At 37.8% G+C, this 15004-nt stretch overlaps 1 protein-coding gene across 16 annotated transcripts in view; it reads left to right on the plus strand.

Moving 5' to 3' along the window:
* LOC131438189 (whirlin) overlaps positions 1-15004 on the plus strand; it is a 282897-nt gene that overhangs the window by 104177 nt on the left and 163716 nt on the right. For 11 of the 16 annotated variants that reach the window (XR_009230891.1, XM_058608027.1, XM_058608039.1 and 8 more), the window contains 3 exons: positions 9030-9610; positions 11302-11483; positions 11900-12044. Coding sequence is in view for 15 of the 16 variants with exons in the window: in XM_058608027.1 (XP_058464010.1) it covers positions 9040-9610; positions 11302-11483; positions 11900-12044 (898 nt within the window). In the remaining variant the exon portion in view is untranslated. The remainder of the gene's footprint in view (positions 1-9029; positions 9611-11301; positions 11484-11899; positions 12045-15004) is intronic. The other 5 variants (XM_058608033.1, XM_058608035.1, XM_058608036.1 and 2 more) reach the window with 4 other exon arrangements.

Genomic DNA, 15004 nt, shown 5'->3' on the forward strand with positions numbered 1-15004 from the left:
AAAATATACTTTGTCAAGAGATTTTAATTTTTACTATTATCATTATAATTATACCTGCTGCAAAAATTTCCTATACATCACAAAGCGTGGAAGTCCGACGCATGTCTTTCCAAATAAAATTTAATTTTTTGTGGGACATCCGGAAATCTTTTGCGCATTAGCCACACTTCCTTTAAAGTGACTATCAGGAATCAGAACTAATTGGCTCAATTGGCACGTTCCCCTAGTTATTTGGAGATTTGGACCTTGCCGTAGCTTTTCATCAAAGGGAAGGATAAAAGGAACATGGAAGTGAATTGTGAAGTGGGTGAAAGAAACAAATCGTTCTGCATCCCCAAAAGGAAGCTGAAAGATCTACAGGTACCAAAATGCACAGTTCATAAAACCTCCAACCCCCGAGAGGATTTAGAGATTTTACAACAGCGACACCAGAAGTAAATTCGGCGTACGAGCAGAAGTAAATTCGGCACCCCATCAAGGATGTCAAACAATCTGCTAAAACCTTTTTAAGGTCAAAACAGAAAGGATTTATTCACTCCAGGAAGAACCCTTCTGACTACAGCTCCTTACCACATTGGGTGAGAAACGATAGAATATGCTTTAATTTTAGCTCCGCATACACAGACTCAACCCTGTATGGAGAACCAAAAACCCGGATACGTAGTTGCGTCAATGCGGGACAGTTACATATCAGATGATATGAAGTACCTTAATCGCATTTACACAAATCACATGAATAATACTCAGCACGTTGAATAGTAGCCATGTGATAATTGAGTTTGCAATGTCTTTTCAGAGCTCTGACCAGAATACTGCAATGATGCTTGGAAAAATGCAGAAGACACTTTGACATTTTCAGACTGTATGAATAAATTTAACGAATAGCGAAACATAATTTGTCGATCCATTGTACTTTAAACCTGTTTAATGAACCAATAGTAGCTCCCAAATGAACCTAACCTTGTTGAAATCGGTTCAGCCATCTACGAGAAAATTGTACTGAGAGGGAAAGTGCGTTCTGGTGGTCTATGTCATTTACACCATTATATCTCCGGAACCAGAAGTGATCGCAGTTTGGTCAGTGAACTCGAATAAACATAAAAAAAGCTTTCAAACGAACTTAGGTTTATTAAAATTGGCATACCCATCTCTGTGAAAATTGAGTGGCAAAAAAACAACACGCTTTGTCGGCTACTACCACTCTATCGTCGGAACCAGCAAATCGCAGCCCAGTTATCTTCGAACTTGATCAATGGCTTTATAGTAACTTTCAAACGAGTCTAAATTTGTTAAAATTGGTTCAGCCTTCTCTGAGAAAATTGAGTGGTAAAAACAACGCGTTTTCTCGGTTACTTCACTTATACCATTATATCTCCGGAACCAGAAGTGACAGTGATTCGAACAATGGCGCAAAAGTAGCTTTCAAACGAGTCTAAGTTGGTTGATATCGGTTCAGCCGTCTTAGAGAAAATTGAGCGTTAAGAAATAAAGTACGTTTTGCCGGTCACGTCAGTCCTATACATACACAGACATTTTCCGATCTCGTTAAGCTGAGTGGCATGGTATATAACACTATGAAGCCTTCGTTCGAAAGTCGGATTATCCAGCAATTCTATTACCTGTCTATAGAGAAAATCAAAAATCTGAAAGGCTTATTTTAAATGATTTTTTTTCTTTGATATCTTTTTTCTACCAAGAAGAGTTCCCGAGTTACATCGATTTGAAAAAAATTGAACATGTGTGCAAAGTTTCATTCAGATCGAAACAAGTCGATCCTAAGTTAGCCCCCTTTTCTGCTGTTAGTTTCTGGAAATTATCCAATTCGAGAAATTTTTATGATTTTACATCTTGCACATACATGGAGCGTGGCATCTCACGCAAATAAATATTTGAGAATATGTTTGAAATTACAGGGATTTAAACTCAATTAAATGAACACGAAAAAAAATGCGACTTGATCCGAGAGCTGTAAGAGCACAAGGTACGTCCATTAATCAATGTTTGAACCTTTTCAGTTGATAAAAAATAATAGAGAAAATTGATTCGACGTATTTTTTTGTAATACTATGCGTAGTATTTTTCGTGAATGAATCATCCAATGCATAACAGTCCGTTGAGCTTAAAATAATATTGAAATTGTATCTCCTAATTCTCTGCTGTGTCCTTTGTCGATTCATGCTGGCAACGAGAGCAGTCTATCGGGAATACCCCTATTTATTCATTGTGTGTTGGCCACAGAATATCACTTATTAAGATTGGCTCTATTGAAAATTGCTAGTGGGGGTCATTCAAACCTGTAGCACTGGTTTAGATCCATCTTAATGTTAGTAGCACGATCGGGAGACATTCAAAATCATGGTCAGGTTTCAATACACGTAGCATGCTGACAACGACGAAACAATATTCGTTCTCGTCCAACTGCCCCCGTCTCGGTTGTATGCTGTTAGATTAAACACTTGAGTAAGCGAACAAACAAAACACGGAACCAATTTGCCATTAAACGACCGGTAGCGCAGCGCATACAGAGTTAATAAATCACATCCTGGCACTGCTTGGCTGCCTCCGTTTCGATCCTGCTTACGATACTGCTCGCGTCGACGATGAACAGTCTTTGATGCTTCGCTCGGTACGTCCTAAATGACGCTAATTATGTCATCAATCGACGCATAGCATGTCGCACATTCGCTCGAGATCCGGTTGCCATCGTCCCGATCCACGACCTGGTTGGCTGGTGCCGTTCGCACAAGTGCGAAACCAATCAATAGCTAGAGCCTGGTATACTTCCGTAACGATTTTAATATTCTATTTCGATGTGATGTGAACCCTTGGGAAGGATAACGAATATTCGATTATGTGTTAATCAGCTTCTGTTTAACAAGTCGTTGAACGCTGATTGTCTGAGCGTAGAAAAATTCTGTTCCGTTCTATTTGATGGCCATTAGAGTTGTGTATTGATCAAATTGTTGATATCAGCTATGTGAAATCTACCTGTCTTAACATCGAGCTAGGGTTTTAGAAATATTCACTCTTCCAACACAAGTTTATTTCGGTACAGGTTTGTTTGTATCCTATGTTAATGGCAACTAAGACAGTTATAACACTTGCTAGATATGAAGTTTTCGTCAATTTCAAACAAAACTTAGCTACCCGTAAAATTTCGAATATATTCGAGATTTCTCAAATCTGATGACGTTGAAAACTACACTTTTTTGCTTTGATCGAATGAAAAATCGTACCATATAAATCTAAAATTTCTATTTAAAAACATTACTGAACACGAAGAATATATATCTATCATAGGAATATGTGAAAATCGGCAAAAACCTACATCCTTCAGATTTGCTCATCGGTCAAAATTTACATTCACTTCATTAGTGCGTTATGCTTTTAGTGACACTACTTTATTATTAATGACTTTTTATTGGAATATGAGTTAAAATTAAATTAATAAGATTTAAATTGGGTGTTCAGCCACAAGTGGTGACTTTTCAGCCCAATTATATACATATGATATACGTGATTTTTGTGTAGGGAAAATTCTAAACCTACTTGTATTGTGTAATGGGGAAAAGGAACTTATATACTAACTTACTAACTAATACAGAGAGCGAATCGATTCAATTGAAGATTGCATCGATTTTTGTCGGAATTTACTTATAATATTATGTGACATTATGTTATGTGACATTACATCTAATCTATATTTGTGAGTCTGTGTAACTCATTTGTACTATGGTGGACGCTTCAAAATCATTTTCAGAATTTTATTTTGAATCCTTTGAAGCGTTTTCTTCCTGGTGGAACAACAACTTGACCAAATTGGTATTGCATAAAGCATGGCTGGTCTGAAAATTTGTTTACAAATTAATAATTTGTATTTTAGACAGAGCTTAGAATTTCTGTTTATAAGAGGATATAAACATTTAATATATTTATTACACTTTGCCTATATTCCTTCAATGTGATCCTTGAAAGTGAGTTTTTTGTCATACGTTAAACCTAAGTATTTAGCTTGATAAGACCATGTCAATTCCAAGCCATTCAATTTGAGAATGTGATTATTGTTTGGTTTAAGAAAAGAAGCTCTTGGCTTGTGAGGATAGATAATTAATTGCGTTTTTGCTGTATTTGGTTTAATTTTCCATTTTGACAGATAATCACTGAAAATATTCAAGCTTCTTTGTAGGCAACTGCAGATCACTCTTAGATTTCTACTTGTGGCTAACAGACTTGTGTCGTCACTGAATAGCGATTTCTGACAACCGACAGGTAGATTTGGAAGATCAGAAGTGAAAATATTACACAAAATTGGAGCTACGCTCGAACCCTGCGGAACACCTGCTCGTACGGGTAGCAATTCAGATCTACAATTCTGATAGCTAACCTGAAGAGTACGACCAGTTAAATAATTTTGAATCATTTTGATCAAATAAATAGGAAACTGGAAATCAGACATTTTTGCTATTAAACCTTTGTGCCAAACACTGTCGAATGCTTTTTCTATGTCTAGAAGAGCAACTCCAGTGGATAACCCAAAGGTTTATTTACATGATAAAATGTTCGTTACTCTTACAAGTTGATGAGTAGTTGAATGTTCATTACGAAATCCAAACTGCTCTGGTAGAAAAATTGAATTCTCATTTATATGAGACATCATTCTCAACAAGATAATTTTTTCAAAAAGTTTACTGATAGAAGAAAGTAAGCTAATTGGTCGATTGGTTTCTGCTGGGTTTTTATCAGGTTTGAGGATAGGAATTACTTTAGCGTTTTTCCATCTTTTTGGGAAGTAAGCTAATGAAAAACACTTGTTGAAAATTTTAACCAGGAGTCTCAAGGCAACATCGGGAAGATTTTTAATAAGAATATTAAAAATTCCATCATTACCAGGAGCCTTCATGTTTTTGAGTTTCCTAATAATTGATTTAATTTCATCAAACTTCGTCTCAATAATGTCATCTTGTGATAACACTTGGGTTGAAATATGCTCATATTTCAGTGAGACTTCATTTTCAATAGGACTCACAATGTTCACATTAAAATTGTGGGCACTCTCGAACTGCTGAGCAAGTTTTTGAGCTTTTTCGTCATTTGCAAGAAGTATTTGATTTCCTTCCTTGAGAGCAGGAATTGGTTTCTGAGGTATCTTAAGTTTTTCATATCAGGATCACGACATTGTCGTCGACGAACATTCTTCAGCCGAATGAGCAGTTGAAAATTGTCATCGATGATAGGAGAATTTAATTTAGTTTGAGCTTTGGGAACTGAAAGATTTCTAGCTTCGATAAAGTAATGATTCAAATTATCAATTGATGTGTCGATGTCCGCAGAATTTTCTAAAATAGTTTCATAATTCACATGATTTTCAATGTGAGATCTGTAATCCTACCAATTAACTCTATGATAGTTGAATATAGAACTAATTGGATTAATTATAGCTTCGTTGGAAAGTCTGAATGTTACAGAAAGATGATCTGAGTCAAAGTCAGCATGTGTAATCGGTTCACTACAAATGTGACTTTGATCTGTTAGAACCAGATCAATTGTAGAAGGATTTTTCACGGAAGAAAAACAAGTCGGATTACTGGGATGAAAAACTGTGAAGTAACCAGCTGAGAGTTGATTATGAAGTATTTTACCATTACTGTTATTTTGCCTACAATTCCACTGCACTTTGCTTCGCTTTTAAGTCCCCTTTTACGAAAAATTTCGGTCGATATCTTGTGAGTTTTTGCAAATCGCCTTTAAAAAAAATCATTGTTCTCCGGTGCATTGGAATGGCAAATATGCCCCAGCGATGAAATAAATTCCATAAATGGTTTCAACTTCGATTCCCAAGCTTTCAATAACTTTAGTATTGAAAGAAGGTAAACTTCGATGTTTAATTTGCCGTTGGACAAAAATGGCAACTCCACCACCCATTCCAGTAAACCTGTCAAATCGATGAACCACATAATGTGGATTACTTTTCAATTCGACATTTGGTTTAAGAAAAGTTTCTGTCACAATGGCAATATGAATTTTGTGAACTTTGAGAAAATTATAAAATTCATCTTCACTCGATTTTAAAGATCGGACATACCAATTTAAAATATTCAAATAATTATTTAACATCACTGTTAAATTTTAAATTCATTATAATATTATTTGCAAATTGCCATCCGATTTGAAATGCTTCAAAAAGTTATGAAGTCGAATTCATTCGGATAATCATTTGAAAAAGTTGATCTTGTAGGTAGATCATTTTATTTTCAGTTATATCATTTAAATCGACTTCATTTAAAGAAACGAATGGCTTTGAAGGAATATTGGTAGGTAGACTGCCATTAGAACTTCCATTAGAAGAATGTTTTTTTTTTTGTTCCAATTATAGAGGCTTTAACATCTTAGATCATTCGCCTCTTCGGACCAGAAAATCTTTCTGACACTATGTGCGGGGTTAGGAATCGAACCCAGACGGGCTGCGTGAAAGGCATCGACTATCCCATCACGCTATACCCGTCCCCTTAGAAGAATGTGATTTGGCCGATCTACTTATTAATAAACTGTTTTCGTTAGAAGATGAACTGCACGGCGTTCCTGTGTTATGATTATTTACATTAGAAGAATCAAGTGGTAGATTTCTACCTGTTACACTAACGTAACTGACATTAGTAGAAGATGATGACGAGGTCGATCTACCTGTCAATAAATTGTTTTTATTAGAAGACGAATTGGAAGGTGTACCTGTTATATGTTTTAAATTCGAAGAAATAAGTGCCTTAGCAGAATTAGGCGTGGCATTTGTAACGTTTTTTTTATTTTCAGGTATGTTCTGTAAATTTGAGGTCGTTGATTTGACTTGTTGTCTAAGTGAACGAGCGTTTAAATTTTTTCCCTGACAGGACATGTCAAATAATTGGATTTATGATTTCCATCGCAATTTGAACATGAAAATTTATCAGTGATTTCATTCATTGGACAAACGTCTTTCAAATGCGATTTACCACAATTCAAACATCGTATATCCATATGACAATTTTTGGTTCTGAAGCCTTGGCAACGACGACATTGCGTTTAGTTTGCAATACCATTATGTCGTTTATAATGTTTCCAATGAATTTTAATGTGGGAAATGAAACGTACTTTTTCTAAAGTTTTCAAAATGTTTACATCACTTCGGCTGAAGTGTATTAGGTAAAGTTCATGGGAAATTCCTGAGCGTGGTTTAGAAGTACCATTCACTCTTTTTTCATAATTATTACTTGGGAAGGGGCAAAACTAAGCAATTCTTTTAGTTCATTTTTAATTACATCAGTACTTTGATCATTTGATTAGCCTTTCAAGACAGCATTGAAGGGTCTGTCTGATTTTATATCATATTAATAAAATTTATGAAGTTTCTCGGACAAATATCGAATAAGACGTTCGTAATCTTCCAAACCATCAACCAAGACTCGACATTCTCCTCTTCGTCCGATGTGAAATGAGACTTTTACTTCCGGGAGAAAAGTAGAAAGCTCAGTACGGAATGCTTTGAAGTCGGAAATCATCACCGTCACTGGTGGCATAGATTGTTGTTTCTTCCCAGAACGACAAGCGTCCATTTTGGGAATTTTCGAAAAATTTTCTTCTATGTAGCTACAATCGGATTCAGGAAGAATCTCGTGAATATTGTTAGACGGCATAGAATCAACGGAAGGGAAGTCCGTCCGTTGTCTTTTATTTTTACATTCAGATTCTATAAGATCGTGAATGTTATTAGAAAAATGTTGAATAACGGATTGTGATTTGTTCCGTATTGAATTATTTTTAGCCTTTGGCTTGTTGCCTTTCCGGTTGGGCGCAGGCATTTTCGAAATGAATGAAATTTGAAATAGACTAAATTAGTCTTCGATTAGACTCCTAGTTTGAAAAAGTCTTGATAAAGACTGATTTTGTGGTAGTCTTAATAAAGTTCGAAGAATAGTTCTTTGAATAGCTAACCTTAGAAAAGGCTGATTAATTTTTTAGTCTTGAAAAAGACTGATTATATTAGAATATCACTCTTTGTATAGCCTTGAGAAAGGCTGACTAATTGTTAGTCTTTAAAAAGGACTGTTAGTGATTCAGGTAGCCTTGAAAAAGACTGAAGCCTTGAATCAATGAATCAATGAAATGACTGTTCAACACCGACTGAGTGACACTACTTTTGAAAATTATAAACAATGGAGAAAATAAAAATACCTTAAAAAACTGCGCAAGCAAATAATCGGTTTAATAAGCATTATCGTGGCTCTGTTCCAAGTACATCAACCAGTATTGACTGGTATGCTGAATTCAAACGTGGCAAATGACCTTTAGGGTCAAACTTTTATAATCGAAACAAAACAAAAGTGGCCGTGGATACGCCTAAGTCAAATCGACTAACTGTCGGACGGAAAGCAGCAATTGAGAGCCGACCAAAGGTCTCTGTGTTTCGGGATACGAACGAAATGTTGTTCATTGAATGGCTTGAAAGGGTGAAACGGTCCAAATCGAATATAAGCACAATTTTTTATAAATAATATGTGGTACATTGAAAAAAAAAACTGCCACATCTCATCTGAAATTTTATTTATGCACGAACTTTTTGTTTTAGACATGGAAAAATAGCATAACGAATGTGTTACCATTCTTAACTGGTCATTCTATGATTATGATATCAGTTTTTCAGTCGCACATCAGGTCAATCGCGGCAAACACGTGAGCCTCTTACGAAATTATTTGCGTGCAGACTCCACTCGGGGAATTTATGGAAGCAATAACATAATTGAATGACGCAACTTTCATGGTTCGCTGAGGGACACGGTGGCTGCTTGGTGTACAGCTACGGATTGTAAATCATCATACGTAACTCCGATGTTGATATGGTTATTTATTTGACTGGGATTCGCCTTGAAAACCATTCGATGAATGTGTTAAAATATGGCATGCTTATTCATGAGATGGAGATTCAGGGGTCACGGGATAATCTTTAACTATTTTAAATTTTAACTGCTAATTTTTGTCTTATTTCTGGTTTCTTTCAGGTGTGCGGAAATGCGCTTAGGGGGCGCCCCCGGTGGCGGAGACCCCCTAGCGATGGGTGGCGGGAACGATTATGCCGAGCTGTGCGACCTGGGCCCGTCCCGGTGGAGCTCCAGGAGCGGCTACCAACAGGTCTCACCGCCGGTCAATTCGATCTACCACCACACTGGCGGCAGTATTGTTGGTGTCGGCGGCGGCGGCGTCGGTGGATCCTTGACCGGCGGTGGTCCCAGCAGCGGTGTCGGTGTCGGCCACGGAAGTCTTGGCGGGGGCAGCTCCGGTATTGGAGGCCACGGAACCACCGGTGGCCACGGGACCACGATGCGCTCCAACAGTTTCGAGGCCGAGGACGTGATTGGCCCGTACGGCAGCTCCCGGATCGGCAACAGCACAAGCTCCCTGCGCGGACGTTCAGGTTTATATTATTCACCACCCGGTACTTCATATACAATAGTAGAAAGAGAAAGACCACACTCTCCTCATTATTATTATAACACAGCTGGTGTCCCTTCCAAAGGAGGTTCATTGCCAAGTAGAAGTAGTTATTTAGACTCAGCTAGTTTAGGTGTTTCAACTGGTGCAGGTAAACCTTAGTCTTCTGGAGACAATATTTTTTTAAAGCTAAACTCTTTCTGTCTGAATTATTGTCCCCGTTTCGTTGAAGTGCCTCTCCTGTTTCTTGTTCCAACTAGCATACTACCCTAGATCCAACTTACTTTTAGTAACTATTACACATTTGGAATGCCTCTTTCGCATATCTACTGTCTAAGCATTGTTCAGTAGAATAGTCCTGGATGCTCCATCAAACATATCCTCCTCCTAACCGATAATTGTCAAATCTTCACTCTTGCAGCATGAGAGTCTGTACTGAGCATGTAGTTTACCTAAACCAACATTGATGGTTAGCTTTTCAATTTGGTAGGAGTCGGAAACACTTGTTGCTTAGCCGAATTGACGTCGGTAGGATCTGGATCCATCCTCAGTCTAACTTACAGTGCGTCACAGGCTAACCAAATGAACAATTTGTTTCAAGGTTTTGTGTATAATGAGTTCGGGCTTCTACAGATACTTTACACTGTTGATGGGTTCAGCTTGTACCTCGTAAAATATTTCTACAGCATGTCCCCGTCTGGCCAAGTCGTCTTCTTGAAACCGTTGTTATCCAGTAGTGCCTTTTCACATAAAAATAAACTATCACTCTTGAACGCACACTCCATCACACAATCTCGAATCGATTCACTCACCTACTAACTTTAACGTACACACACACAATAGTACCTTTCACCTTCCAGTGTTACTTGATCGAAGATCACCAAACTTCATGTAACTGTCAATTTTTCGAAGTGCCTCTAGATCTCCTTTATGCTCTTCATTTGTTTTCCTTTAGCCCGCCGTTAGATGTCAAAATGTCATAAATTTAGAAACACCCTCTGTCACATTTTCTGTTTACGACGGAAGTAGTCTGTTCTAGTTTTAGACTCTATATTAGTACATATATAGATTAAAGTAGTAGACAGCTATACTAGTTTCACTTTCTACTAGTTGCTAGCTATAATCAACTGTTTAATTATTACTCTTCTAGATACTAACTATGAAACAAATGTCTTCTGCTTGCCATTATGTCTTAACATCTTCCGGGAGATCGAAAGGAGAATGAAATCCGATTTTTGATTGTAACTAGAAAGTCCATTCCAATTCCAATGAGTCCTGTAATACCACACTAACACAGAAACATCGAAACCTCTGAACACAAACACGACACACTCCTACATCTTCGTATCTCCGTGTAAATGTTGCTAACCCAAGTTGTTATCCGATTAGAAAGCGTCGGCTGGTTTATCTATTTCCGTGAATGACGAGTTCCTGACAAAAGTGTGTTTTTAGTGATGCAACTTTCTGTAGCCTGAACCGTTCGATGGTGTAATTGTATGTATTGAACTTCCCATTCCGATCTAGTGCCCCTGACATAAACACAAATGTGAAATTTGTATGTCGTTGAAAATATCGACCTATCTTTCTCTCTCTATCCTCTGTCCGTTGTTCAGTTTTAGGACAAACTTACCACGACTAGACATTCAATTGAAGATCGTGAAATTTCAAACTGGATCTTTTCCACCTTTTCTTCTTCTTCTTTTACTTTCTTTCTAAATCTCAAAACCAATCACTGCTCCTTTCCTCTGAATCCATATGGCGACTAATTGAAAAAAAAAATACATTAACTTCAAACCTTTCCAACTGCCGCCGCTCCTTGAACCCTCCCGTTCGAATAACTAGGTACAGTTCCAAATTCTACCAGACATAATGGTAAGAAGCGACCTATCTCACCAGAGCAGGTCCTAAGAATGTTTAACACAACAAGTTCGTCTTCTTCAGTTCCTACTAGTTATCATAGTAATGGCACGCGAGATCGTGGCCGTCGCAGTCCGGCCAGCAGCCCGCCATCTACCACCCACCAGGTAAGTGCCCACTGACAGGAAACATGTCGATGGTAACTTACACGCTCGAAAATAGTCACTCAGAGAATGAGTACTGTATTGCTCAATTTCGATTGATATACGAAAATTTGAAATTTAAGTAGTCTCCATGAACTATCATGACGAACTTCTTCTTTCAATTTCACTTCAATTTGAGTAACTGCGTAATTACTCTTGTTCAGAGGTGTATATGAGTAGGATCGTACTCAATTCTTAGTAGTTCTATTTAAGCGTGTTAGTAATGTCGTTACCTGTTTAGTGACAATAACAAACAACAGACCGCGGAACGGTCCTCGATATTGTTTATCTTTATCTATTGCACTCAATACAAATGGCGACATTCAGTGTTTGTTTTAGTAAATGCAAATCATCATCATCATCAACACTTTTTTTCACAGATCTATCGAGATCGGGATCGGGATCGAAGCATACCGAATATTCACACGCTCACAACGCGTACGGTTAATATGTCTCGTGATCAGCAAACCGACGCTAGTCACGGATTCGGCATCTGCGTCAAAGGTGGCAAGGACTCAGGTGAGTGTGAGTACCAAGCGCTGCTGATGGGTTAGCGTTATTAATTACTTACTAATTTGTTGCACACCACTGAATAAACCCAGAAGTTGACCAAACTTTAGCACTTTTTGCTGTTCAACAATTTGAACAGTGTAGCAAATCGCGAGTTGGTAATTTTATAGATACCTTATGATCAAAAAAGAACCGGAATTTTCATTTCAAAATTCCCGCACTTGTCCAATCGGTAAACTTTTATTCTCTCAACGTTGGCAACACTTTTATACACATTCTGTCAAAATGACGCATATCGAACGTTTAGTTTTTGTTTGGCGTCTATACAAAGAAGTTGAAAAATTTTCGTGTGGCGATTTTTATAATGGATGAAAATTTAGAACAACGGCTCGCCTTCGGAGCGCCATTCGGTCGATTGTTGTGCGGTTTCGACGTCATATTCATAGATCCACAGCTCATCACCTGTTATGATGCATTCGATGAATGCGAGGTCACTAACATATCTGCGTTGGAAATCATCTCTTTGGCCACATCAACACGACGCTGTTTTTTAATGAAATTCAGCTTTTTTGGCACCAGCCGAGAAGCGACGCGTTTCAAACCCAAAACATCAGTTAAAATGTGTTCGGCTGATCCATAAGAGATGCCCAACAACACAGCAATCTCTCTAATCGGTACAGAACGATTTTGCAACACGATTTGCTACACCGATTCAATGTTTTCTTCAGTAACAGATGTTGTTGGCCGGTCAGGGATCTCATCATGATCCAAGCTTGTACGACCACCTTTGAGGCGTTTATACCACTCGTATGCCTGTGTGTCAGTTTGCATGTGTCATACTGAGAGAGTTAATAATTATTAATCTTTGAAACTCCTATTTTTCTATAAGCCGATGAAAGAAACCCGGTCGAGTACGAAGCGAACGTGCTTGGACACTAGCATTCAACTGCGCCAATAGATATGAACTGTGAACCTCAGATGTGCTATTCTCGAGCTTTGTTAGACTAAATAACCGGCAGTGTGATTTATATGGTGGCAAGTTCAAGGGGTTTGTCCAGTGTAGGCTTCTGAGGGCATAGCGTACAAATTTACGCTGAACACTTTCTATCTTTTTGATTCAGTTTTGATGATATGGTGCCTAAATGATATCCGAAATCTCCAAGTGTGTGCGAACATGCATTAGGGTGGGACAAAATTTTGATTTCAGCTCCACCAAACTTTTCGTGTTCTTTTGGGTCCCAAAAGAACTATGCAAAATTTTAGCTCGATCGGTGGAAGTATATTTTCGCACGCGAGGTTTAAAGTTTGTATGAGATTTAGTATGGGAAAACATAAAATCGGCCAGAGATCACCCTATAGACTCTAAAAATCAGTGCATAGGAAATTTAACGAGGAAGAAATCTTTCGAAGATTGCAGAACAATCAGGCATTTGTAGAAAAAGTTATTGAAGGTATGCTGCTTGTCGTTGTAATGGGATTTGGCTTTATTTTATTATGTTATAACGTTTGGTCTGAGTTGTTTGATGTCTCTACAATATTTATTCAGCTTAGTATGAAGATTCTTTTTAAGTGACAAACCGTGTTCCAAAACTCACTCTAAAGACACCGGGGAATTGCTTAAAATCGAGTTAGACTTATGTTTCGTCATCAATCAAAATGCAACCAATGTGATTCGCAAAAACACGGTTGTACAAAAGTTTTGCACGTTTTTTGGTCACAAAATTCTGTTTCATTTGCCGGTTCGGATTTTTCCTGGTTTTGTACAACTTGTATCCTTCACCGGGATTCGTTTTGACGCACCTCAACACCGTCATTCTCGGATGGAATTAATCAAGATTCAAGGCAGCAAACAATTCGAATGAGATTTAAAAGTCAAATGAGAAGTGTGTCAAACTTAATCCAATTTCCTTCTCTATTGTTTAAATAGCGAATAAATGAGTTATAAACAAGAGCATGCTTTACGAACAGGTAACCCTGTTACCAGGTCAGCTAAATCTTGTACGAGACAAAATCTGGGCACCCCTAAATGCGTATATCTTTGGAAATACTTTAGCAATGCGTGAAATATTTCGATAAACGTTTGATAACAGCCAGGAAGGCTAGGAGTGGAACAAAAACTGATATCACGTACCACAAGAAAGACGTGAAGATGAAGCAAATGTTGCATAAGAGATCATATCTTCCGGTACGTATTGTGGCTAGAGAATTAAAAATGTCTCCAAATTTCGGTGCATACTTCCAAGACCCGTCATGGTATGAAGTCGTTCAAGGTGAAGACTGCACCGAACCGTAATGATAAATAGAAGGTGATGGATAAGGTGACGAAGTTTTCTTATGCGATAATGGACGATGAAATTTATTTGCTGGAGAACTTTAAGCAGCTTCCCGCAATGTCTTTTTATTTCCTATACACCGGACGGCGTAGAGGAGTATTTCAGGACGAAGAAAAGGTCAAGTTTCCCAAAAAAATATTTAGTTTGGCAGGTAATCTACACCTGTGGCTGAGAAAGCCAAAGATATATCACTACCGAAAGGATGAGTAAAGAATTTAACTGCCAAGAATTCCTAGAGGAGCGATTGTTGTGTATTCACGACGCTGCGTCTCTATTCTGGCTCGCTTTGGCATCTTGTCACTAGTGGCGACCTATTGAGCGATATTGGGCTGTCGTGAAGAGAGAACTCTCTTGATTTAAACAAAAAGCTACAACTATATAAAAATTTCGAAACTCTTGGACAAACGCTGCTAAATCGGTTTCAGAGAAGTCTGAACAGACCCTAATGAATAGAGTTAACTAAACAGCTCGTTGTTTCATTAGCCTAATTAAGTAACTGTAATTAGCTTTAAAATGTCGAATAATGCACAACTAAACGAATAAAAAATGCATCTTTGAGAGAACCAACAGAAAACTCGTGTTATTCCAAATTTAATCTGTACATATTTTGTCACAAATAGGCCTTAGTAGAGCATATATTCA

Source organism: Malaya genurostris, chromosome 3, assembly GCF_030247185.1.
Source record: "Malaya genurostris strain Urasoe2022 chromosome 3, Malgen_1.1, whole genome shotgun sequence".
NCBI lineage: Eukaryota > Metazoa > Arthropoda > Insecta > Diptera > Culicidae > Malaya > Malaya genurostris.